The sequence below is a fragment of the Micropterus dolomieu genome, linkage group LG06 (assembly GCF_021292245.1).
Source record: "Micropterus dolomieu isolate WLL.071019.BEF.003 ecotype Adirondacks linkage group LG06, ASM2129224v1, whole genome shotgun sequence".
Classification (NCBI taxonomy): Eukaryota; Metazoa; Chordata; class Actinopteri; order Centrarchiformes; family Centrarchidae; genus Micropterus; species Micropterus dolomieu.
Genome location: NC_060155.1, coordinates 9,247,603 through 9,275,070, shown reverse-complemented (window position 1 = coordinate 9,275,070; position 27,468 = coordinate 9,247,603). Strand labels below are relative to the sequence as shown.

Sequence of the window (27,468 nt, the reverse complement as noted above, 5' to 3'; positions counted from 1 at the left end):
CTTTGTCCATCAGGCGGAAAGAGGAATAGTAAACGCAGCCTGCCTGTATTCTAATGTTCAGACAGCCAGCATATGTTGACATACACACACAAACAGGCACCCAGATGCATGCTTTCCCACCTCACTCACTTTCACAACTACACACACTCACAGAGATACAGCTGCAGATTCACAAGCCTTCTGACTTCAAATGGAAATGGGCGGAAGGAAGCATCAGGGCGCCCTGTGGAAATTTCACATCTCATTGCACTCCATTTGCAAGTGGCAAGCGTGGGTTTTAGGCAGGAGCAGGGCCTTCTGTTGAAGCCCGGCGTGGTGAGAATACATAAAGCTGGTGGTGCACACACAGCCATAACCCTGTCCACCTCAGCTGCTGGGGCTTGGGCCTCACCACCACCTGTTATCTTATGCTGCAGGGGCTTAAGCCAATGCTAGCAGCGTGACGGCTAATCTATGACAAGCATCTTTTCCTCTCTACCCAAGAGCTGAGCCAAACAGTATCCGGTTTTCCCAGAGGCTGCTACTTGTGCTGTACTGTGTTGGGCTGGGCTGGTCTGGGCGGGGCTGGGCGGGGGTAGGGGGTGAAAAAGTTGGCCTGTTCTCCACACCTCTCATGTCTCCCTCTGATCCAATCAGATGCCAATCTACATGACACTTTAGTGCAGGGCTAAAGTAAACATGGCAGCAATCTCAATGGGGTTATTCATCTCAGGCTCAAAGTGAGGGTTAAGATGTGTGAGAATGTAAGCGTGAGTGTATGAGTGTGTGTGCAGCATAGGGTGCACTTAATGAGGGTAGAACAGGGCTCTTTGTTGAGACTCCTGCCACGAGGAAGCAGGGGGAGGGGGGGCTAAAAGTGGAGAAATGGGTCTCTGTGGAAAATGTCAGCTTAAAAGATGGGAACATTTCTCTTTCAGCAGTTTCCCTGTCTGGCATTTACTTCACAATGGTCCTTTCACCAGCAGGTGATGCCTTGGCATATTCAGATGGGGCCAATCCTGAAGGGCCGCGCTGACACTGGCTGGATAATGAAACACAGCACGGAGACAAACCATGGCAGACAGGATGATCTGAGGAGGGACACTGGCACTAGATGTGGAACATGCATTGGTTCACAGATGTGACCTCAGGGTTCCTTTGACCCAAGCTATCAAGGGCTGCAGAGTCTGCTGTCTCCTGTCGTGTAAATAATGTAAAACTGAACAAATCAGATTAGACACACCAATTTAAAGATGTTTCCTTTTATTTCTTTTTGAGTGGATTTTATTGTGTAATGTCGACTGGAGCAAAGAGGAAGCTGCCCCTGCAACCCTAAAGAGCTGATGAATACAACCAATTTCACAACACAGATGAAAGGGAAGGGAGATGAAGTCGTGACTGGTATAACAGTGATAATACCCACCTTTCCTGTTTGCTGCATTCACAGGGGGTAAAAAGAAGGTGGGGTTAATAGGTAATTATTATCCATTAGGACCTATAATGTCCTAACTCAAAGTCTGTACTATTTTCAGAGCGCTAAATCCAGTCCTCCCAAAAAATGTAAACCACATCTTAAAAGCACAGTATAAAGAGCTATCTTAACACTCGCTGGAGACTTTTGAGAATAACCTCATCATTGTTCACTGTTGGTGTTGGTCTTGGCGAATATGCAGGTAGCACTAACAACCCGAGCTAGGGTGTGATTTTTCCTTTGCACATTTATTGCCAGTCCACAGTGAAAAGGGTACATAGCCACCTCCCCACAGTCCCTCCTGTCCATCTGTGTCTACATAGAGAAAGGGCTTCCAGACAGAGGATGTGCTACTCAGCAGTGAGCTGTCTCAAGGCCTATTATTAACCGGTCCCTTTCTGAGTCTGCTGGAGACGGCAGCCGCACAACAGTCTGCGAGGCTGTGGATGGCAGGTTGGAGAATAGGTATGATATGAAATGGAGAATTTGTTATGGAGCCATCAGGAGAAGATAGGGAGGTGGGACATAATCAGCAAGAGGCCAAGTGAGGCAAATAATGGCTTGTAGGAAATAGATTCCCATTTAAATGGTATTTAACCACATTATTCATGCCTACTGTAAAAATACAAATCATTGTTTAATAATAATAAGCCTAATGACACCCTGACTATACCTGGGGATTGATATGATTATTTTATAGAGTGGCAACAATTAGTTGATTAATTATTACGTCAATCGACAGAAAATTGACTATTTTCATAATTGATCAATTGTAGGATAATGCCACACAATTGACAGTTCCATGGGAGAGTTGCCTGCTTTTCTTGGTCTTTCATATTAGAATAATAATGTAAAACTATATTTTTCAGATTTGACTGTCAAAAAATAATAATTAATCTGTTAATTGTATATATGATTAACTGATTAATCATTTGGAATATAAAATTATAAAAAATGCTCATCACTGTTTCCACGAGCCCAAGGTGACACTTGTTTTTTTAAATAAAACTATTAATAGATAATGAAAATTGTTGCTAACCAGCTAACAGACTAATTGTTTCAGTACTAGTATCACTATCCATTACCTGTACTTCCTGCACCATGTTGGCCTGTGTATATCCACGGGGTGCTGCACAAGGGCAGTTGAAGTGCTTTTAAGAGATACTGATTGAGCTTTTAGTTAAGCCCTCTGTTGCAGCCTTCTGTTTCTTATTTGAAATGACCAATGGTGTTGGCCAAAACACATTTCCCACTCATAAGTAAGGATTTTTGACAGCCAAGCTGTGCTTTTCATTAGGGAGGCAATGTCAGCTGCCATTTCAACTGACACTTCACATAGTACTATTAAAGACGGCCAACTGGGCCCAATTCTTTTGAGGAGAAATGAGGATTTTCTGAAAGACAAATCAGTCTGCCTTTGGTTCCTTTTCTTGTTACACTGTATATTATGGTAAGGAAAATGGATGTTACAGTTTGGTGTGTGAGCAGCCTGGTGCAAGTGCCAATGGGGATCATGTCTCTTTACCCTTCCTGATGCAACCAAAAGAAACCTACAATCAAAAGTGTCACTGCAGTTCAACCTCACACAAACAGAGAAGAAATGACTAAGCACAGCCTCTTACTTCTTAAAAAGCAGGATGGCAATGACGATGATGATGATGAGGACCACAGCCAACACTGGGCCCATGACCCACAACATTTCGGGTTGCTCCATCCCCTGAGCCATACTTGTTGTGACCTGGATTGGGTCTGAGTATGGACTGGCTGAAAATGTCATCTGTAAGGGAAAAGAAAAGATAGAAAACGCAGGTGTCATTTGAAAGGTCATTTGAATATTTTTTATATTTTTTTCATGCCTTTTTTATTGGTTTTTACAAAGTTTACTAGTAAAGGGGAAGAACTACAGGCGGTTATTATTGTAAGAAATCTCCTATTTTGATTATACTAAGGATCATAGAAAAAAGGCAAACAATGAGAGACAATTTATTATATAATATTTTTAATAATATACTAAGAATATGTATAGGGTTAGCTAAATCTACCTTTGTAAGGAAAGGCAATCAAAATATAATACAGCAGATTTCTTTTTTCTGCCACCCTGAGAACCAGGTTATTTCATGCCAATAATAGGCCATGGTTCAAGCATGCAGCAGAACAAGCCATAAAGTTATCGATCTAACTCATATGACTCTTTCACCATCACCATCTTGGTTATTAAAGTTATTATAATGTTTATATGAAAGCATTGCATCATGTTAGAGATGGTGACAGAGACGGGAGAGTGAGAGAAGCAGAGATAGAGAGGCAGGGAGGAGTGTGTATGTCCCTTGGCCACTGAGATAAATGGGGGCACAGGAGAGGACTCATCTCTTCTTCATTAGTGTTCACACCGTGACGGAAGAGGAGGAGGAGGTGACGGTGAGGGTGCGTTTCCACCTTGGTTGTAAATGAGACGTCTCTCCGCTCCTTCGTCTTCAAATGACAGAGGGGAGGGAGGAGTGGGTGAGTGTGTGTCTGAGGAGTGGGTGCACGAGGCGACGCAGTATGATGTTTAAAAAAAGTGTCTGAAAGAGGAGGGAGTCCAACTGCAGGAGAGCAAGGTGACAGATGAGAAAGAGAAAGAGGGAGGTGCGAGGCATCTGTCATTAGAGCTCAGCGTGCCTCTTATTGAACGGCGACGGGAGAGGCAGGTCGGAGAGGGAGGGGGGGTGTGAGGAGGGGCATGGGTGACAGATCGCAGCCCTCGAAGGGAATTGGGCTCCCAGCATGCAGCAGGAGTGGCGGGGCGGCAGGCAGCAGTAATCCGGATCATTAGCCGCACAGCAGCCTGCTCTTCGGCACACAGGCAGATATTAATTGGAAAGATAAGCTGAGATGAGCTCAAAGAGTTCTGTGCTCTGTCATATAGTTCTGTTATCTCTCCTTCTCTTGGGCAACTGCCGGAAAAATGTACAGTATGGGTGTGCATGAGTGTTACAGCATGTCTCAATCGTGTATGTGCAAACCAGCGTGCTCTGATATTAGGCACAGACACATGATAACTCAGGTAAGTAAGTAAAAAGATTCACATTTTCAGCAGTAATATGAATAATAATATTATAATATGATTACAGCGATATCTGTGTGTCTTTTCCACACACAGATACACTACAGGCACATAAGACTGGTTCTCTCCCGTTCTGTGTGCCTGTGGGAGGAACCTATTATCTATAGAACAAAGAGAAATGACACAGCGGTGGGACACTGTTGATGTGACAACACCACAAGGCTTCCTGTTTCTTCGGCAGGTCCCAAATAAGTCTGTAGGATGTGGCCCTGCAGGGAATCCTGGGAAAAGTATTCTTTTTTTTTTTCCTTCTCATGGTGTAACAAATGACTGCAGCTGTGCTTTCAGAGACAGATAAGGGAGGAAGAGCAAGAGGAGAGGAGAGTGGTGAACAAAAAGAGAGGACTTTTTGTCTGTTGGTCACGCCAAAGTACTGGCATCATCCATTTGAACGGCAATAATATCTGATAAAAGCTCAGTCACGCAGCTCCTAATGCCTCTGCCCTCGCAGAGTGGTATCACAATGGAGCAATGGTGCAATGAAGGAATGTGTGAGTCAGAGACAGTGAGAGACATAAAAGTAAATATATGTGTATGTGTATCTCTTACCACTCTGAATCAGTGTGAATGTACGTGTACAGTATGAACATGGGTGGGTTTGTGTACGTCGAAATGTAGGGTCAGCTCCATGCTTATATAATACTTGGATTTGCCAAGCTCAAAAACTAATTAATCTCAAACCTTTTACTTACAATCCTTTTTTATTAAGGATATGTTTGACCAATGTATATAACTTTCAGGTAGCAGGCTTTGCATTTTAATAGAATTATTAACAGTAGCTAATTACATTACATAAGAAATGTGCATTAAAGCCAAAATTGTACCAAGTAGGCTACACTGGTTATTTCTGTGTCAGATAAATATTTAATCACCATTTCACACTGTATACTGCTCCAAAATCATGTTCAGGTTGTGCAGACAAGTTGTGAATGGTAATTAAGCTGCCACTCAAAACTGAAGTGCCTTCTCAGTCAACAAAAAGTGAATACAGATCTCAGCTGAATCTTTGGTTTTGAGTTACTTATAACATAAGTTGCTTAAAAATGGTAAAAGCCCAACCGAAATAGATTCGGAATGGGATCGAATTCAGAGAGGATTTGATATTGGATTAAATTTTGATAAAATTCTATCAAACCCCATCCATACTGACAAGAGACACAGGAGAGTATATGTGGATGTCGATATGTGTGTGCATCTGTCAGCCAGAGAAAGAGAAAGTGTATGATTGTGTGTAAAGACTGTAGAAAATGTGTAAGAGCATGTGTGAGCATCCGTCAGTTTTTCACAGCCTTTTCTAAAGCTCCTCTGAGCCTCCACAAGTGTGTGTGCGTATTTGTCTAGGTCGCAGCCGCTGAGTGAGTGTGTGTGTGTGTGTGTGTGTGTATGATTGTAAGTGTTTGTCTGAGATGGTGTAAGACAACAAGAGAGAAAGAGTGGGTGATGAGAGATGGCAGAGAGCGAGGAGACAGAGAGAGAAAGACTCAGGCAGAGGTGCTATGGTAGTAGCAGTATATCGAGTCTGCTATCTGGCCCGTGGGCTACACAACTTCCCCAGTCAGCCGCTGCTCCGCCATCCCCTGAGTGCAAAATCCACTATGCGCAGCACAGGCACATTTGTTTCAACTCGGCTTTGACCCCACTAGCTCCACGTCTCTCCAAAGTGGCTTAAATGAGCCGCAGGGGTGTGTGCCAGACAACAAACAAACATGCAAAGACGCCCATTATGTATATGCCGCTCGCTCTGCCTGCCCAGGGAGGCTGAGGAGCCCACACTCTCCTCATTGTTGTATGACACAGGGAGAGACAGCGAGAAGGAGGGAGAAGGAAGGCAAGAGAAAGACATATTAGAGATGGAAAAAAATTGAGGTACTAAAAGTGAGAGGTAAATTATGCCTTTATGATTGTTTGTCTATTTTTGTTTTCTTGTGTGTCTCTATGATGAGTGTTTTATTATGGGTTTCATCCCTTAAAAGACTAACCAGGGACAAGGACTGCAAATTAGCTACAGCTAGAAGTCTTGTATATACTGCACTGCTTGCATTTTATTTACATGTAACACTACACAATGCATATGCTATGTGTATCAACCCTGTCAAATAAATGAATAAAAGCACACATATATCTATGAAGAACAGAAATATGGCTTCGGGGTCTAGCTGTATGATGACCCTTCTCCCTTCATACTTTTTTTTCCTCCACTCCATTATTCCCTCACATGCCTTCTTTCCCATTCTGCACCAGAAACTGCATGTTTCCCTCTCTATCTGTCTGAATACCAAGCATCCAGATATCTGGAGGCATTGCTAGAGGGAGACGCCACTAGGAGCAGAAGTGGTATAGTACAGTTCAACAAAGAATCCTACCGATGATGCCTACTGTATATTCCTACCACCCTTGGTAAAAAGTTGGCCTTGAATTTGCTTATACTCTGCTAGAAAAAAAAACATCTTGTTTTCACAATTCTCTCTTGATATTGTTTGTCAAAGCCTTTTGAATTTCGAAAGAAGCCAGTCTTCCATGTTAAGGGTGTTTTGAGCCCAGAGCGCCAACAGAATTAGTGCTACAAAGCCAATTCTTGTTGAGAGTGAGTAGAATATAAATGCTTGGATAGCACTGCAAACAGAAAACTGTGCTTAACACATTTGAACACTCTCTGTTTTGGTTTCTCTCTGTGCCACAAGCTCACCTCTCTCTTATCAAAAGAAAAACACACATTAGCACAGACTCCTCCTCTTCCACCAGTTCACTTCCTCACATGCGAGCTTCACAGGCTGGACAGGACACAAGACAAAAATTTGGCTTTCCTCTTTTCCTAGCCCCCCCCCCCCACATCACACATTATTTCATGCTACCTCCCTCCCTCCCTCCCTCTCTTCTCACATTAAATGATACTGTTTATACACACCCAGCATCTATCATCCCATTTCACACTTCCCCCGGCTTGTTTATCAGCCTTGGGTGCTGGGGAGACATGAAGGCACACTCTCTTCTTCTTTCTCTCTCTCATCCCCCTTTGCCTTTTTTCCTTCTCTTCTTCCCTCCAACCACTGCTGGCTGCTTGTGGCCATTGATATACGAGGGCTTATTAAACCCTGGCGGTCCAGTTTGATCTACGCTGGGGGAGTTTGGGTGGTGGCGAGGAAGTGTAGTAAAGACACAAGTTATTTACTCCTGTACTTGTTGTCTTATTCTCCTGGGTCTGGTGAAGATCCTGCTCGAGGCAGCTTCTGCAAACTGCTCAAACTCGCTGAGCGCTTTACCTTCTGTATCCGTTTGTTTGGTAATAAACGTTTGCAAGTGCTGCGTTGGGGGTGACAAAAACAAACACTGCTGCGGTATCTGAGTTTCCCAAAGAGTGCTGTTAGGGGATATGTGCGGCGATCAATGACAGCCTGCCTGTAGTCACCATCTCAGAATTCAGTGTTACTGCATACAAAAAAAAACAGGTTACTGGGAGAAATTAGTAAATCAAGGTGTTTACATGCACTGCAGTAATCTTTTCACTGCAAATCCTGTGTTTCTCATATGGAGCAAGTCAGTTATTGAATTTATTTCCTATCTGCTACTGTCCTTTTTCAACCAAGGGTGGCATATTTTGAGTGGACTTGTAACACAGTACAATGTTACAGCCTGAAGAGGTTTTTTTTTTCTGGGGACTTTGGACTCGTGGTTCAGTGAGAGGACAGGCTCTGTAGTAAGAAACTGAGAGTTTTTAGTTTCTATGTGTGCACGTGTCTGATTTTTCAAAATCTACTGCTCAGCTATGCATGCCAACTTATTTAGACTTTTGCTTCAGTTTCAGTGTCTGACTTGGGATATAATTATTTTGGGTTCAAGAATGTACTGCATGATCTTTCCTTTGATCCCTGTCACAGGGATACCTTCTCTGTCTAAAGTCTTAGTCTTGCACATGTGCACCTGTAAAAATCCTGTTATAAAACTGTTTGAGTGAATAAATGGTCACAAAAAGGTTTCTCCAGCAATATAGCAAACCTGCAAACCTTTACTCCACTTAAGGAAATCAGGTGTCATTAAGTGTCATGTTGCAGAAAAACGTTAATTACCAAGTTTCTGAGGTAAAAGTAAACACTGATTGACTCTGTGAGTGAAGCCTGATTAATTCAAGCCATTAAGTTTACAGGTGTGAGGGTTCAACATAGTTTTAGGAGGGGGAGTACACAGAAAAAGACAAGAACTGAGCGCCACAGATCCAACCTGGTGTATCTGGCAGGTGCAGAGAGAGTGTTGTGCAGCGATGGGGTTTAAGCATCTCCTTTGAAGTCAAGTGTATCGTGGCTGCCCACTATAGCCTGCTTCGCACCACCCTCCCCTTGTCAGAGCAAAGAAGTGGGGGATTATGGGGGGGTGGGGGGTGGGGGGGGGCTTTAGGGACATTTAAAGCAGCATTTCAAGGGAATCAGGCATCAGGCCTGCTTTACAGACTCCCTAGGCCCTGTGACCAGGCCTCTCGTCTCCCTCTTAACTCCAGCCGCACTAATCAATCTCCTCTACTCTCTTCATGGTTGAGAAAGACGGAGAGAGGGAGAGAGACACAGGGAAGCAGGGAGTGAGCAAAAGAAAAAGAGCTGGGAGGACAGAGAGAAGATATAGAAATAGGTGAAAAGTCTGGGATTCGGTTTCGTACATGGAGCACTCGCTCTCTCTCTCCCTCTGTGGTCGCCAAGGGCCCAGCTACTAAATATGCATGTCCCGTGTAGTGGAAGAGCCCAGAGCAATCGCGGTCTCTCATTCTTCCTGCAGTGAAGTTTACTCCAGACCATCCCATGGTGAGCTGGGCTTCTGTGTTAGTGCTGTTTGACGAGTGCATGGGGCCTCCACTTAGAAAGCCGAGAGTCTTGTATAAGCACTGTCAAGAGATCTGCCCGGGGCCCTGCTGGCTGCGGAAAAGGCAAAGCTGGATCTCTGATGTCATTGTCAACTGATAAGGGAGTCATCAGGACAGGCTGCAATGACTTTTAGAGCCGGCTGCATTAAAGGGGCAGTGGCAGTAAAAACAACAACAATTTGGCTTGCCACTGTAATTTTGGAAAGGATGATAGAGCCTTAGGATAGGTGATAAACTTAAACTGGTTGTCCAAAAAAAGAAAAGGTGAGACATGTCCAAATATAAAGAACAGGCTTAGGTTTTAATCAATCCAGACCATAGGGGCCGTCACTTAGAAATCCAAAAAAAATAAAAATACTATGACTTTTGCTGTTGAGAATGATTGTATGTCCTTGATCAGTAGGGTGGAAGTTTTACTAAATGTGTGTGTATCTGCGTGTGTGTTTCTTACATAATTAGCAGCGGTGTCTGTCCCTTCATATCGAAGCACGGCCAGGACAAAGCAGAGATACTCCTGCGGACTGGTCAGGGGCTTGTTGTAGAAGCCGTTGTACCTCTTCTCATCACCCACTGTGAAGGTGGTCGGCAGTGAGGCCAATTTGGCAGCGATGTAAGGCTTGGAGGGATCCAGGTGACGTCTGCGCCTCAGGACAGGGCCTTCACTTGACTTGAGCAACTGTGGAAAACATAGAGAGCAAAGGTTAAGGTCAAGACTGGCTACGAAGAGTCAAAGTGAGTAGGTTCCTGACCTCTAATCGGAAAAAATACATTTCTCATTAGTAAAGAGCCTAAATTTCTTTCATCATACTGTAACATGGAGGTCAAAGGCTAAATTCTCACATCAATGCGACTGTGGGCAAAAAACTAATCTTTGTTGGTTGGGTGTGAAAAAAATCTTAAGTAATTTATGTGCAATAAAGCAACTGTCCAGGTCTGTTTTTTTAACCATGCCTCCAAATAAGAGATAATGATTCCACACAGCTAAAATGCCCTTTGCTCAGTGATATAACTTCGCAAACAATGCAGCCAGGCTACGAAGTGAGCAATTAGCGCTTGCTCCAGCACACAATCTCAGCATGACTGCCAGCTTGGTTAATAAATGAGCAGGAGCATACAGCACTGCGGCATTGTGTTTTCAGCAGCATTTTGTTTTCTGTCAGTGATGTCTCATGTGCTGCTCCAGATGTAGCTTTATTAAATCATTATGTCGGAGGGAGGAGACAATGGCCTGCTCAGTGTTTAATGACTCAGGGAGTCCCATCTCTCTCCCGCTCTTGGTCTCTTCTGTTATTTCTTCAGGGAGCTTGAACAATAGCGATTCAAACCAACGAGCCTCGCAGTTTACTTAAAAATGATGCTATTAATATTTAGGCATGTCATTTAGCTTAAAATCTCTTGTGGATAAGGAAGACCTTTATTCAATAGCATAATAAAGCAGTCATAAATCTTTATCCTCGCTTCAGCACCTTATGTAAAACTTTGTTTGGAGTTGCCAAACCCTGACTATAAAGATTCCAAAGTAAAATATGGTGGTCCAACAGTAATTTGGAACTACTGTTTTGAAAGTGATATATAAAGGAGGTTTACTTGCTTAACATTTGGATCAACAGTACTCTGTGCACAAACTGTTGGATTCAACAGATGGGTACTGTCTGCAGACCTGGCATCCAATCAGGACATTCCCCACCTGCCCGAGTGAGTCATTGTTTAAAATCTCTCTGCCCTGCCACCCCCCCTGCCTGAGCCCAGAAGGGTAGAGCTAATTAGCTCCAACCACTGACTTCCTACCCAGTTGGAAAGGGATATGCTAACGATGACCCCTGACCTGGCACATTAGCCAATCAGCAACCGGCTGGCACTCACCTCGTCTAGGTCCATCTCGTCTGGATTCTTCCACCGCCGCGTTGACTGGGACACCGGCACCACCACGATGTAGTACCACCTGCCAAGAGAAATAAAGCCTGTGTTAAGACAGACTTACTGAAGTACATACACGCTGAGATCAAAGTGGGCCAAAGCACATTAATAACACAGTAAAATATTTAGAGAGACACACTTTCACTGTGACACTTGCTGGGCTGAATTCAAAACTTGAGTGGTACACAAGCAGGTCCCACCAAGGTCGAACACCAGCAGATTGGCACTGCATTCTCCAATTAATGGCTAATCACTAAGAACATCTGCCATGTAGTATGGAACAAACACTATCCCAGCGAGAGAAGCCATCGGCTAATAGACTTCCCCATAGGATTCCTTAGGTTAATAGGACCAGCTATGTGACTACTTGTCTGTTTTTTTTTTTTTTACTGCTATCATTATAAAGACCAAAAATAGAAGGACAAAAAAGACATTAGAAAGACATTTAGGAGTTTAGGGTTAAACTAAGGAGTAAGAAAATGAATGGTGCTTGTGAGTACACAATGTACAAACATCTGTGTCTGTGCTTATTTATGTGCTGGCTCTCACTTGCTGTCTCTCTCGTGTCTTCTCTCAGCTCAAAGTTTTTCCCCCACTGCGGCATTCAACCACTTGTAAAATCAGCTACTGCTGACAGCGAAAGCAGCTGCTTCTCTCCCCTTCTCTCCAGGCATCAATTCTGTGATTCAACAGTCAGTCAAGTCTGGGAGTGGGAGAAGACATGTCTAACAAGACTCCTCACCCCACCTTCTCACCCGCACACACACAACTCAGACTCTCCAGTGCCCAATCACGTGCGCTCTTTGCCTGTCAGACTGTGCTGGAGCTTGGCCAGCCTTGACAGCCCTGTAATCTTTTTACCAATCAACACTGTGCACTCCCCCTACTAAGATGTGTGTGTGTGTGTGTGTGTGTGTGTGTGTGTTTTTCTGAAGAAAAGCCTTTACTCTTTAGGTTCAGGCACAATTCTGCTCTTAACAATTTGAGTCAAAAGATAATAAAGCTTGACCTGATGTTAAAAGTCTTGATCAGCTGCTGTGTCATAAAGTTGCCTGAAACTAAAAGTCACAGCTTTAAGTTACAAAATAGGTTTGGTATTGTTCAGTTAAAAGTGTGCCACTTATGCTGCTGTTGAAAAGGTTCAGTTTCAAGTTGCAGTTGAATAAGCTTCCGTTATTGACAAGGGACCACAAGCGAGGCCCAAACTGCTCAAATTGCAAGTACAAATTCCTTTTTTCATTTCTTGTCTTCATTTATTTACAGTATTAAGTTAATGGGGTGTTTTTGTAGTGTGTATACATCTCAACTTTGCATAAAATCAAATTGTAAATACTGCCGGATGATTGTTGTTCATCACAGACACCTTCCTGATCGAATACTTGGTCACTGCAGCAGCCAAGAGTCAAACACAAATGGAGCTACATTAATCCATATGCTAATTCAAGAAAACGGAGCCCACTGGTTCACAACAATCATCATCATAGATTTATGCCCAGAATCAGAGTTGGCCTGTGTGTTCGATCCAGTGTGTCTCAGTACTGACCTGACACGTGTGGTGGTCAGGACTTTGGGCAGGTTTATGGTCATCTTGCCACCCTGAGCCTGATGTGTGCTGGGCTTGGTCTTGATCAGGTCAGGGGCAGTGCGGATGGACACCTGCTGCTGCAGACCCCCAGCAATGTTGCCCCTGCTTGTCAGCACAAAAGAGTAGTCTGTGTCTGGCTGCAGTTGCGTGATCAGCTTCCTCTTCAGGTTTCCCAGCACCTCCACGCTTTGCTGGTTGTATAAGATCTGTGACCACACAAGAGAAAACTTGGAGTTACGGTTTATGTTAACATACATACACAAAATGTATATCCTCTAGACAAATGCAATACTCTCTCCTCTCACTCCCTCTAACGCACACAGACACACACATGGACAAAAGCACTATGGCCTATCTCGTCTGACACCTCATCTCATGAGCTTATGCGTCGCACTTGCCCATTGGAGCATATCAAATAGCTTTTTTACACTTCAAATTGTCTTTGCTCCATTACCATAGGGTGGGAATTGAAATAATATAATTTTGACAGATTATTACACCTCTTAAATGAGCATGAATTTGGCTTTTCATATTATTCAATGCAAACAGGGAAAGTCACTGCATCACACCTGGGTGAAAGTGTTAACAGCTAATAGTCTTGCACTGCAATAAAATTATGTTGCAAATATAATGCTTGTACAGTACATGTACAGACAAGTACTGCATTTATTATGTTGGTTGAAAATCTGAGATTTTACAATGCCTTATTGCAATCAATGTTATCTAAGTATAATAGCAAAAACATTAAAAAATATTATAGTTTATAAAAGCATTGAAAAGTGATCAATAAGGTAAAGTCTATGTCTATGCAAATTGTGTTCACGGTGACATCTGTCCTTGAGCAAATGGATGTGGATTTTTTTCAGGATTGCTGAAATCCTAGCACTCACCTTGAAAGGCACTTGGGATTTGTAGTTCGGTGGCAAATCCCAGGTGAGGAGGACAGATGTTTTTGTGACAGCTTTGACACCAAAGTTTAGGGTGGGAAAATCTAGGGAGGGAAAATCCTTCGATTAATATCTCAAGTATGACATCTTGGACTCCAGAAAAGTGATCTCATAATTATTCAATTTCACACTATTGTAAGACAAGTAACCCCCTCAGTAAATAATGCGAAAGTATACCGCGATAATACCTTATGACCACACTTGACAAGCCACGGGGGGGAAGCAGTGGGCCTCAGCAATCTCATTCATGCTTGGTTACAGATCACATAAAAACAGCCTTCATCTCCCTAAGCAAGTTCCATTTATTACAATCCGTTCAAAACAAGACATAAGAAATCTCACATTTATAAGATTATAAAATGCATGAGGTACATGCTTTAGATTTGTGTCTAATGGGAGGGAGGATGGGGAGGCATGGTAATGTGACTGCAGCGTGTAATGAGATTAGTACTATAAATCAATAAACACAGTGCTGTACTGAGTGGTAGATGAGAAGATGTGGCACTGATAGAAAAATAACCAGTGTTCAAAAGATAAGCAGGTGATATGGTGTTCACATATGTTTCTGACAAAGTTGTATGTGTATATGTACATGTAATGATTATGTATTCACGATTTTATGTTTTCAAATCAAACACCTCTGGCATGTTTATGTGTAAATGTCAGCCCTGTGTCCTACCATTTGACATGGTCCTGCTCTGAATGCTGGGGCTGAGGGGTCCCCCGCCCTTACTGGTATACGCCTGAACCCGGATGTCATAGGTGGTGTCAGGATTAAGGCCCTGGATTGTCATGTGCGTGTCTGCTGTGCGGTTGGTGGTGTTCTGCTGACTGTTGATGTCCCTGTAAACAACCAGGTAATATGTGATTTTGCCGTTCCTTTCGGCCTGCAGCGGGGGCTCCCAGGTCAGCTGGGTGCTGGACTGGGTCAGTCCCGTGACTTGCAGGTTGAACGGGAAACCGGAGGGCACATCTTCAGGGGTGCTGATCTCCTTTATGTAGGCCTCACCAATGCCAGCACGGTTACGGGCGCTAAGGCGGAAGACATAAGTTGCGCCTTTGTGCAGCTCAGTGACAGTGTAATGGTCGTCAATCTTTTTCAGCTCGCGTGATGTGTAGGTTTCCTCATCAGTTCGCTTGTACTGCAGCTGGTAGCCCATCAACTCGCCCACCATATCCTTGGGAGGTTGCCACTGGATTAGTGCTGTGTTGCCCATGGTAGTGCTGATCATCATAGTCGGCTTGCCTGGCACTGAAAAAAACATTGAAGTTGAAAGAAATTAATAAGATGTGTTGTAACTCCTCTAACTGAAACTATTTAAAAAATACATCAGATTTAAATAATAGTTCATACATTTTGGGAGATAAGCTTATTCCCTTTCTTGCAAAGAGTTAAATGTGTAAATGTATACCGTTCTCATATCTGTCTGTTAAATATAAGGGCAGAGTCAGCAGCCGGTTAGTTAGCTTAGTTTAGCAATAAGAGTCAATAATTATCTCGCAGCTCATTGATTAACAGATATGAGAGTGATATTGATCAACTCTCGATGCAAAAGATCGTATTTCACAAAATGACAAACTTTTACTCTAAAAAGATACAGAGATTTGATACTTAAGAAATGCCCCATATAAAAAATATCCACTGACATCCATCTTTAATGGAGCACACGAGGGTTACATGTCTTAGTCATAGCACTTCAACAGCAGTTATGGTAACTAGTCTAGGCTTACATATATGTAGCATCCCACGTATGCTAACATGACATTACAGTCATGTGGACAATCTTCTAATCATAGCATCTTCTTGAATGAGGGAGACAGAGGTTATCAGTTTAAAGCATTAAAAAGAATACCACAGTATTCACAGATAGCACATATCCTATGTTTTACATGACAACCCTGATAAAACCCACTCTGACCTGCTCCAGTCGTGGTGATGACTTTAGCTTTGCTACGAGCGCCGTCTCCCTTGGTGGTGTATGCTGCTACAGTGACAGAGTAGGTGGTTTCAGAGTGCAGTCCCGCAATGATGGCCTCCTGCAAAATTGAAAAATCATGAGGTCAGAGATTAAAAGGAATCAGTGAGCCTGAGCGAGGCCGCCTCAATGGCAAAAAAAACAACAACACCCCTCTCACACAAGCGCCCATCCCCTCACAAACCACACAGCACCAAAAGAAACCACAATACAATTAAACACCCTTCTTTATCCACTTGTAGTTTTTTGATCAATTTACCTATATCTGGTAACAAAACATTTGAAGCACTTAACAGAGAAACAGACACAAACAGGACCAGGAACTTTTCTTAGTCGAGAAAACCCCAATTGTAAGGCCCGCGCTGAACCCATTAACCAACAAACCAACCATATGAACAAGAACATCACCAGTGTGTCAGTGTTCATGCCTGCTGCATGGATAAGCATGAGATTATACCCAGAGGAGCTTAGGATCATCACTACACTGCAGTCTGTAAAAGCCCACAAACAGTACACTTCAGACTGTGGGACATCATAAAAACTAAAAGATAAAAAAACCCATCAGAATGATGTTAAACATTATTATATTGTTATATTCTTGGTAGTTATTGCCCCTCTGGATTCCCATGTAAGTTGGGTTGAATGAAACAAAAACACAGACACACTAGGGTGGTTGAACAAATCAGTAACTGAACAGACAGCAGAAACACAGCAAACTGAGGTACACATTGTTATTGGTAACCTGCTGCAGTGCTGGCACTCACTTCACCAGACTGCATCAGTCTGAATAAAAACACACCCACACACTCTGGAATTAAACACTCTGAGCTTGAACAAAGCCCATTTGTAAACAGACATAAACACACACACATGTAAATACATATACTCACCAATGTACATATACTGCATATAACACACACATTAAAAAAATGCATGCACGTAGAGATACACCATAAATGTGCACATGTGAACACACACTGATACACGCAGACATGAGCACACACTCAAAACCAAGAACAAATGAACGCCTGCAGCTTGAGCACACATACTGGAGTTGTCTGTTTCTGACTGGGGCCACTGAGAGGACGAATATGCCAATGCCTACAAGCCTTCCTGCCGGATCTCCTCGCAAACCTCTCATACTCTTAGGATGTTATACGGCTTTGCCCTAATGCTGTTTCTCTAACTAATGAAGTTTTAATTACCTAACCATAGAAGAACATTTAACAGCCTATATAAGCCAGCTCTGTTTGACAATGCTTTTTACTGCTCTTCTCTTTAAGGGACACTTGGTGCTCCCATACTAGCCTTTAAGAGAGACGGGGGAGAAAATGCTAAATTACTGTATCATAAAACCATTTTAACTTTATGGAAGAAGTCTCATTACTTTAATCATACAAAATGGCTTTAACAGTCTAAGCAGAGATCCCCCTGCCCCCCTTATTCTGCCAAGGTCAAATTGGGTCTAGGAACACTTTTGAAACTCAGCAGAAAATAGAAAAAGCGAGGCATCAAAGTTTCCTTCAGAGCAAATGCTTAGAGCAGCACCAAAGGGCATTACAGAGATTATCAAGTCGACTAGTTATAGAAACGGATTCTTCTCTATAAGCCTCCCTACACCACTATCCTCACTAGGGAAGAAAATGCCAGGGGAAAATGGGCAGCACAGTTTAAACAAATATATATGCTTCAGACAATTTTTTGCTTTAGCATATTTGATGTGTTTTATTTGTGTTGACTTGCATTAATTATGCAATAATTACATGAAAATATGTTAAATTGCTTCAAAATTCTACTCCCTGTAAACATGCCATGGGTCAACAAGACATGCTGTTTTGCATGCACGCATGTTTTTGCTTCTGACACCTGGCACACAGACTGCTATCGCCTAAAAATGGCTGCTAAAGAAATAATAAAGATGTGTGACCAGATGTCTTCCTCTGACAGTGTCTAGCTCTGTGTCTGTCAGGTGTTAATCAACACATTAAGAGGAGAGGGAGAGGAGGCAACCCTGACTCATGCCATGTGGGTGTAGCTGAAGGAATCTGGCCATGTGTGCTCTGGAAGCAGATTTTTTTTTAACTGGCTGTTATCAAATAAATCAAATGCTCTGCGCGAAAGAAAAAAACATCCAGTAGATGATATATAAACAGATGAATAAAAAAACGCTCTGCGCGTGGTCACTGGATTGATTAACCAGTTTTCTATATTTTCTGTCAGAGAGGAAACAATGAACCAAAAATTGCTCAAATTAATTCTTCAATGCGGTTTCTTAAAAGCTGTAAAGCTTTTTTTAAACATCTTTGCCCTTGTTTGAATGCTGAAAACAATGTTTGTCATTCTGGCAGTTTTCTATTGAATTTCTGACTAAGAACTGTAAGAGGCTCTGCATTTATGCTAGTGCAATATGACGTCTGGGAGGTAATAAGCCAAAACAAAGGGCTGCGTGACAGCCATGGAACAGTGAGCTGCCATCCAGGCAAATGAAAAGTACATGAAAGGCTGGTGGCAATCTAGGAGATGTGTGGAGCTGATAAAAAAAACACAGCTCCTCCCCTCAAATAGACATGCCATCTGAAACAGTAGGTGAGGCAGCAGGTTAGGCAAGCCTGATTAATGTCAGCGTCTCACTGGGATGGTGACACACAGCCTTTGACTGCACTGTACGCTCGATGACAGGGGAAAGCACTGCATGCTCGCTGCAGCAAGTCCCTCAGATCTGAGTGAAGGCCCAGCTGTTACTACTAGGTAAAATGTTGAAATAATAGACTTGTACGCAATCATCAGTGGAAATAATCCTCCTGCTTTGTGGTTGTAGTAGCTTTTAGAGAACATCACACACATATAAATATAAAAACCAGGAATCGTTAGGACACACGTCTCTTGCTGTGGTTATGATGGGGTTATGATCTTTTATGAGGGTTCACACCGAGTGGATTATAGGCACACAGAAATAAACACACACACACACATACACAGGCACACAAAACTCAGTTATCTAAATACACAAGCACACACTGCACCCCCAAACTGCAGAGGGGAGAAGAGCTTGCCCTGCAAGACAACCCAGCAGCACACATGAGGGTTACTCACATGCTCGGTGGACTCCTCAATATTCCACTGATGGGAGAGAAGACACAGGACACAGGGCGGGGAGAGAAATGAGTCAGAGACAACACAACAAGCAGGGAAAAAAAGCTCTTGTCTTTTTTTCGCTCAAAGACAGATGAATGTAGGTGTCAAGAGAGGCATGCAACTGAAAAAAAAAAACACGCAGAGAGACGGTGATGGAAGAGAGGGAGTAAAAAAAAGAAAAGCAATGAAGACAAGTTGAGTGGCATAAAAATAATTGTGTAACCAAGTTGAGCAATGGTTGTGAAATTCATTATTGTTTATGATGCACTGCCTTGTTTCTCATTTGCCTATGAATCTAATAAAAAAAACCTCTCACTTCCTTAATCACAGAACACCTCTATTCAGTATGATAACTATCTCGCTGTGACAATAAAGCATAAACTATGCAGAATCTTTGAAGCATTTCCTCCGTTCTGAAATGGAGGCAGGGCCTTTTATTCATTATATTTCAATATGTTTTCAAAATGTTCTCCTTGCTCGCTGTGCTTGGCCAAGTGATTCCCGGGGGAAGTGAAAGCCCATTTCGTGCCGCGGGGCTCCGTTGGTGCCGAGCGTGAAATCCTATTACCATTGCTGCTATGCTAGCCCTGTGACATCAAACCCCATCGATGCAGAACGCAACGGCTGGTGTTTACCAGAAACTCGCTCCACAGTTCAGCTACTGCAGAGGAGTTCACTGATGGGTGGCCTGGCTGACAAGGGGCAGGAGAGATGACACTGGTGACAATGATGTGGGAAAAAATGACAAATACAGAACGGGGGGCTGAGGAAGAAAGCTGGGTGACAGTGACAGGCAGTAAGCAATTACATTTGAACATTTAGTTGCATAAAAACAACTTCTGCTGACTGGCAAGCAATGATGCTGGAACATCAGGAGATTAGGGAAGGATGTGAAGGATCCATCAAGAGTTCTAGTTAGTTAAAGGTTTGGATCACCCAAATTACAAAACAATAATACATTTTCTCCCTTTCCTCTGTTGGTATCAATGCATGCAGATAGTTTAGATTTTATTTGTCCAGACTGGAGTTATCTATGGTTTTGGATTTCCATTGTCCGCCCCCATACACCCCAAGGTGAATGGAATTTTATTGGTTCTGCTCTTAATATTCAAAAATTCAACACCAATGTATCCTCTCAGTTTATGAAGTTTGCAATAGCAAAAGTGCAGAGCAGACAACCTTAAGGGTCGTCAGAACCATAGCTAAACTTCACCAGATGAGATTTACGAGCTCTTTGCCATTATTACTCCATTGCCATTATGTAGCTGTTATTATAAAATAGAATGCTACATTTGTTATGATTATTTTTGAAAATGACTAAGTAATGTTGTTCATACCACCAAGGATGTACTGGGACTGTAATTCAGTCCAGGACGTTGAGGCGGAGAGGCCTTTTATTCAAGCGCCCTTTGGGGGCGCACAGAAATATTTTTTGCAGTTATTTTAATACATATTAGTGTTTTTGTTGTATACAGTCAATCAGATTACATTGAACACCTTTAAGAAACTTCAGGATGACACCTGCCTCTTCAGCTTGTATAAGCAAGGCAGCTCTGCACTGAATAAGACCAGGTCAGGCAAGTCTGAGTCAGTGAGAGTGCTAAAATTCTTAAATATACTACAATACTACAAGGCAGTCCCATAAAATAGAGCAGTGTGTGTATGTGTGAGCAAAAAAATCAAATCCCTCATCTTCAGCTCTGAGTAGGTTGACTCTGCTTCTATTGATTGTACAGCTACAGATGCACGAGAAAAACATCAGTAATAAATATGACTAACAATAATCCATGTTCTAATTCTATCTATACATATGATTGCCTACCCAGCCCTGCACGCTGCCCCTGTACCTGTCATTGTTTTGTCTGGTTCCATTGACTGTCTCCTCCTGCTGCTCCTCCTGTTCTTCCTCTCCCTCCTCATGAACATAACTAGGGTCATCATCACCCTGTCTCTCTGCATCACCTTCACTGACTGTAACAGCTAATATACATACAGACATAAAGAGATTCCTTGCTTATATAAGGATGTTGTGTTTGTGTGATATCACATTGCAAACTGTTGTTTATAATGTATATGCTTATACGTAAATAATTTCAGTGTATAATAAATGCAATAGCCTCCTAATTGTGCACCTGTCTCTCCCTGTACAGAGTCCTGCTTCACCTGCTACAGCAACCTTTCTGCCAAGAAGTCGGTTAATTTGGTGCATTTAGCTGCCTCTTGTGCCAACATTTTTTTCTTCTTAATTTTAATTTTTTCGGCACCACAGCTTTCTTTTTCCTCTTCCTCTCTTTTCGCCACATTTACCATCTCTGTTGTGCTTATCACACAACCCAGCGCTGAGTTCAGCCCCGACAAAACGTTTGGAGATTGAACTCGCCCCAGATGAAAAGTAAACTCCTTTGATCGGCGCCGTTGAGCCAATCAGCAAAAACGAGGATCTGTCCAAGTTGGGAGGGGCCACTTGTATACCCCTTCCTTATTGAAAGTATTGGTTTGGCCCTTTCTGATAGACACACAGGTAGCGGTTGCCTCAGCTGACGGGCCAGCCAGCGCAGTCGCGGATCATAAAGTAAAACATTAGAAACTGAAATATAAAAACTCTTGACATCCGGCCTGAAATGGACCGGCCGTTCGGGAACATTAATATCTTTCCAAATGCAAAATAAGTCAGATTTTCCATGGAATACTAGCAAAGTTGTAAGTTGACTTTTGTGCAGCTGAAAATTTTAAAGAGCAGAGGACCCTGGGAGGCCCTAAACAACAAGCAACTCTCACTTTATCAGATTTTTGTTCTTGTAGAAATAGATTTTAATCTCACTCACAATATTGGCAAGGATATTTTCATCAAATTGTTCAGCCCTTGAGGCAGAATATATCTACTGAGCAAATAAAGCCACATTTATATGTTTTAGATCCCATCTAGATACTAATTGTTCAGGCAATTGACAAAATATGTCTTTATGTAATTTAGGTGAACTACTCCTTTAAGAAGAAGAAGGTGATACAGTAGACACTGCCTTTGAGACAAAATTTGGCAGTGGTGTCTGCCTTCCTGCTACCCAACTTTCCCTTCCTGCAACTCCAGACCTTCACAAACAAGGAGCGTGAGCCTCACATAATGCTGATTCATTGTGCACTGGAGAGACAATGTTCACCCTCCATTGGCTGTTGACATATGAAAAGACAAAGGACCCAACTTATTCACCCTCATCCCTGTGCATGGGTCTTCACCACCAACCAGCTAACTCAAGCATGAGCAAGGCCTCTATATGGTCCCGTTGCGACTGGTCGACACACATGGCGCATTAAAAAGTGCTGCCTCGTGCTCCCCTGACGTAGAGGGCCACTTAATAGTACCACTGAAGAACAGCTGCTATTTAACTCCATGAATAACAGTTTGCGACGTGCCTAATTGCTTAATTTGTTTACCATCGACTCCACTCAGTATGTCAACAGAGCAACGAACACATTAAGGTTTGCAAGAGTTCCTATCACATCTTGGGCTTAATCCCTTTCTATCGCAACTGCTTTTGCTTTCTGCTTAAATCCATGGGAGAATTATAAATTATCCCCCATTTATATTTCGAATGCCAACGCAAGCTGAAAACACATCATTGCTGATAAGCGTCGTTTGTGGAAACGGAGCGGTATAATTTGCAGGCGGGTGAATGCAAATGTGATGACATGGGCCGAGATGTGTGGCTATAAAAATGGGAATGAGGGGGGAACGAGTGATGTGGAAGAGAAAGAGCTGTCATGATTGATGGAGTGAAACGGGCTGAGGTGCTTCTTTTCTCCTTTTTTTTTTTGGATTCACATTCAACTCCAATCTGAGGCAGTGAAGGCCGTAGACGCAGTGAAGCATTGCCTCGCTCGTTCCCACACACTAACGTGCACACACACACCGCAAAAAACGCATGAGTGGTCAAACAAAATGAACCTGGAAAAGTAGTGCTGGATAAAGGCAGACTTGTGCAGGAAGGCAAACTTGTGCAGAAAATGTATAGAAGCACAAACAGTGGCTAATGGCTTCAAACTCAATCACGCCATTTTCAGCAAACTTTTACAGATGGGTATATGTAAATCACAAGCCTAGAGGTTGCTGGTAGTGCACAGTGATGGAGCAGGCTATATGGTGTGGAGTTGCCCACTCAGGTTCAGGCCACTTTCCCAACACAAATATGGTTGGAAAGGGGTCGATAACATCACACTGTTAACATGGCCTCTGGTTTAAATTTAGCAGGGAAATGAGGGCGCTGTGTGGGCTCCTGCTTGAAAAGAAAAGAGGCGCTTAAACCGCCCACGCACAAGCAAGCTCTACTAGCTCTCCTCCCAGCATTTCAGCTAACCCTGAGAGAGGGTGAAGAGGAGAGAAGGAGCCAGAAACAGAGAGACAAAGACAAGGGGAGAGGTGACAGCAATTTTTACAGAATCTGCAAGCCAATCAGTTGACTTGACTGAAGTGTAAGGTGAGGCTGCGCTATGTAGTGAGAGCCCTGGAAAATCTGGATTTTTCTTTTCCTCCTGGCAGGCTTAGTGTGCATCCAATGCAGGTGAAAGGGTGGATATGGAACTGATTTCACAACACATTAGGCAAATTCTTGAGAGAAGCACTATGGGATGTGCCAAGATAGAAGAAAATTGTTTTTTTCCTTTTATGTATCATCAATTACAGGTGTGCGTTTGAGGGATTTGCATGAGTCTAGGATGAGTCATGAACTCTTCTCAGCCAGCTGGAACGCCTACTACAAGGTTGATATAAGCAGTGAGCATGTTTTCTCATGTTATCTGCGTTGTGTTTTTCCACTTGTTGTTGGGGTACATGAATGGAAAAATGTGTGAGAAAAGGAGTGATTGTTCTAAAACCAGTTGGGTGAACGTGGACAAGGGAGCGTCGGCTGACTGTGTGGTCTTTAATGACGTCTGGGCAGGTCCTTGCAGGTTGGCTACTCAGCACCGTCTTAAAAACAATCCGTTGAGATGACTCAATCAAGGGTAACCAACCTGCACGCAAGGCTCTGGTAATTAGTCAACCGGCTTCTCAGGCAGGAAGGGTGCAAAAGGAGGACACGGGAGAAAAGGAAAAACACAGAAGGGAGGGGAAATTCAGGTTTCTGCCAGGGAGGGGATGGTGAGTTTTGAGAGGTGCCCCAGACACCAAACTGGAACATGAGAGCTATCCTGAGTGCCAAATTGCAGTGTGGCTTTGTGTTTATTGTGTGAACCTGGCACAAATGAGACATGGCGGGGAGTATTGTTTGCACAACAAGTGGGGTCATGTTCAGTTCAGTTTTCATAATGCAAAACAAAGTCACGCTAAACATGTCGACATAAAGAAAACACTTCCAGGAAGACAAGCAGCCACCATGTTTTTCTGTTCTTCCAGACCAAACGATGCTGTCCTGGCTGTCAAGCACTCTGGTACACAGAGTCAGATAACAATGAACTGTCATCAGCAGCTGCCAGAAACTACTGCTGTAAAACAACTGTGAGAATGTGGACTGTGAGAGCTGAGGGTAGACCATTTGGTCAGGTGTAGGGACATGGCCAGGTGATGTCAGCCAGAGCTTATCTTTTATAGTTATTCTCTATCTGGCTAAAATAAATTTAAAATAACTTTTATGTAACTTTCAAATTTGCTATACAGTCCCACGTGAAAGGTTTCACTTGGCTTGACAACCACACACACAAGAAAAACTTACTTATACAAGCTTCTACTGTAGCACATCTGACACATAATTTGAAGGTGACTTTGATAGTTCTTCCGAAATGATAATACTTAAGACAGCAAGGTGTTTGCCAAAGCAAATGAGGGTTAATAGCTCCACTCAAGGGCACAGCAGTGTGCACATTCTGAGTACTGAACCAGCAACCTGTTGGTCTCCTTTAACACTGCAGCAAAACATCTATCAGCAAACGCCACTCAGAGACACATGCACGGTTGTTGAGATTTTTATGGTATTCCTGCGGCCAGGGATCGCTTACTTGTTCAAATTAGATGTTTTTTGTGTGAGGCCATCAAGGGTGCAAGTGAATGCGTGTTCGCGCAAATGTTACTCCCGGCAAACAATCAGAAAGAGGCTCTTAAGCTGGTCTCTTCTCTCCCGGAGAGAGGGATAAAGTGAGAGTGGGTTTTTTGGTTTTAAGATATTCATGAATCGCTGAATCCCTCTTAAGGATTACAATCTCTCATCCATCTTACGGTGTCACAGCTTTGGGCGATTCAGAGCAGCCTGCATTAATGTGTAAAGGGCGGCGTCAGGAAAATAACTCTAATTTATAAACATGGTAACAAGGCAGTGCATATGTATTACTGCTAAAACTGCAAAGAGAGGTGCATTGATTACACTAAGCCCCATCCTGATGTAACACATATAAAATATTTAATAGCTATTACTGTAGAATTAGAATGGATCTTGTTACGACAGCTAATCCAAAGCTGTGGGAGCAGGGTACCAATTTAGAGTCAAATGTCACATGTGGAGAACGATGAAAATAGGGGGGTTGGGGGGAGGGGTAATGAAGTCGACAGAAAGAAAATTCCACGTGTGTCATCTGGTATGGGGGAAATGAAGTGTGAACTCAGAAAAATGGAAAGGAATAGGGCAGCGGTGGAGAATGAAAATAGTGGGAAATGAACACAAGACAACTACAGACATTGAAAGAGAGACAGACGAAGACGGGACAGGAGTGAGACAACATCCAGTACCTGTGCCTCTGGCAAAGCAACGTCCATGATGTTAGGCTGGCCTCGCGGTTCGCCGTTTTCAAGCCGAGAGAAGATGACTTGGTAGCCTCGGATTTGGCCGTGCTGCTTCACCTGCAGTGGTGGCTTCCAGGTGACCCTGATTGCTGTGGAGTTTATTGCCTCAACCTCCAGCTTCCTGGGGGGTGCTCCTGGCACTGGAAACCAGAAAAAAAAAGGGGAGGGTGAGAAGGGGAGGAAAGCAGAATGCCAGAGTAAGACAGAAAGAGAGAAACAGTGTGAGAGAGAGATAGAGGAAAGAGTCAAAATATGCAGAGTTAGTGATTTTCTTCAGTTCACTGTGTTTTGTGATGGGGAACCAAAATAAGGACTACTGAGTTTTTTATAGACTTGGGTGCTCTATAGAAGGAAGTAATACTAGATGCTTGCATCAAAATAATATCAATATATTAGACCTTCTATGCCTACTGTGTCCCCAAAACACCCTATGCGGGACAGCATGTGGTCTAGTAATGTCTGTAACGTCCTTAATTCCGGTATGAAATTAGCGATGTTGCAGAAAACTTCAAACAAATTAATTATAAATGGCTCTCTCTTAGGGGCAGCCGCTCTCTATCAGACTGCAAACAAAACGAGGAATGAGTGAGAAAAAGAGGCAAGAGTGATAACATGGAGAGGGTGAGTTCTGCTCCACTTCCATTGCTAAAAACAGAAGAAAGAAAAGAAGAAGGCATTTAAACAGTGAATGCAGAGGAAAGTGGTGCAGAGCTGAGGCCCGGGGGTGATGAGCCTTCATGAGCCTAGGTGTAAAGTGTCGAAGCTATAGACAACAAGCTGAAAGGAGGAAAAAAGAGAAGGTGACTCCCCCTGCTACCACTATCTGATCAACAAGACACAAAGAAATGCGCAGTAGAAGATGAAGAGAGTAAAGTAAAATAGTAACAACCGGCTCCAAGCAATAGAGATGTTAAGAGTCTGAGAGCACTCTTCTTAAGGGGAGGTGTCAACCTACCATCCTCTTTGGTTCTTATCCTCACCGGGGCACTCTCAGGGCCTGGGCCCACATCAGTGTGTGCCCTCACCCACACCTGATACTCAGTCCACTTCTCCAGGGCCTCCAGCACATAGCTGGTGGCGTCTGCGCCGATATCCGGAACCTCATGCCGCTCTGTGTCCTCCCCAGCCAGTGCCTGGTAGCTGACTGTGTAGCGCACAATGGCGCCGTGGCGGCTAGCGGCGGGCGGTGCCACCCAACTCACCTTGAGACTGGTGGAGCTCAGGCTGACCAGATGTACTTCCTGAGGGGGGGCGGATGGGGCTGCAGGGGAATGGGGGGGAACAACCACATGAAGGGAGGCACGGATCAAGCAAACAAAAAATAAACAAAAACATAAGGAAAAACTGAAAGCTTTTTGTTCAGTAGTCAATATGAAAACTAAAATGTAATATTCAAAATGCCAATATAATATTTGTGAGTTTCACCACCTACAGTATGTATGCAAAATTAAGCTTCAAATGAAACCTTAAATTGTATCATCTGGCACATTTCCCTATAGAGCAAATGTTTGTTTGTTTTTTTCTACTGCACTGCAAATGATTTTTTTAAATGAAAGCCAAAATAGGGACAGGCATTACAAATTAAGCTTGGAATATAAAAACTGCTGTTCACAAATAATTTGTACTCATACTGTAGGTGATAAATTTGATAACGTTTGAATATGACATTTTAATTTATTTTATATTTTTACTGAATACAAAAAGCTTCCCTACTAAACAGGATACTGCCTCCGGACTGAG

The 27,468-nt window shown here is 43.1% G+C and overlaps 1 protein-coding gene and 1 long non-coding RNA gene across 7 annotated transcripts in view; one reads left to right on the top strand and one right to left on the bottom strand.

The window, feature by feature from the left end:
• LOC123972874 overlaps positions 1-1,197 on the top strand; it is a 31,636-nt gene extending 30,439 nt beyond the window's left edge. Inside the window, exon 3 of the long non-coding RNA XR_006825491.1 lies at positions 963-1,197. This is a non-coding gene — a long non-coding RNA (uncharacterized LOC123972874). The remainder of the gene's footprint in view (positions 1-962) is intronic.
• The window catches only part of LOC123972869 (receptor-type tyrosine-protein phosphatase F), a 166,445-nt gene that overhangs the window by 28,479 nt on the left and 110,498 nt on the right, over positions 1-27,468 (bottom strand). For 4 of the 6 annotated variants that reach the window (XM_046052594.1, XM_046052595.1, XM_046052593.1 and 1 more), the window contains exons 11-20: positions 26,684-26,989; positions 25,675-25,868; positions 18,921-18,947; positions 15,771-15,888; positions 14,531-15,103; positions 13,795-13,895; positions 12,863-13,110; positions 11,266-11,344; positions 9,854-10,078; positions 3,073-3,227 (exon numbers count right to left, since the gene is read on the bottom strand). In XM_046052594.1, coding sequence (XP_045908550.1) covers positions 3,073-3,227; positions 9,854-10,078; positions 11,266-11,344; positions 12,863-13,110; positions 13,795-13,895; positions 14,531-15,103; positions 15,771-15,888; positions 18,921-18,947; positions 25,675-25,868; positions 26,684-26,989 — 2,026 coding nt within the window. The remainder of the gene's footprint in view (positions 1-3,072; positions 3,228-9,853; positions 10,079-11,265; positions 11,345-12,862; positions 13,111-13,794; positions 13,896-14,530; positions 15,104-15,770; positions 15,889-18,920; positions 18,948-25,674; positions 25,869-26,683; positions 26,990-27,468) is intronic. The other 2 variants (XM_046052596.1, XM_046052598.1) reach the window with 1 other exon arrangement.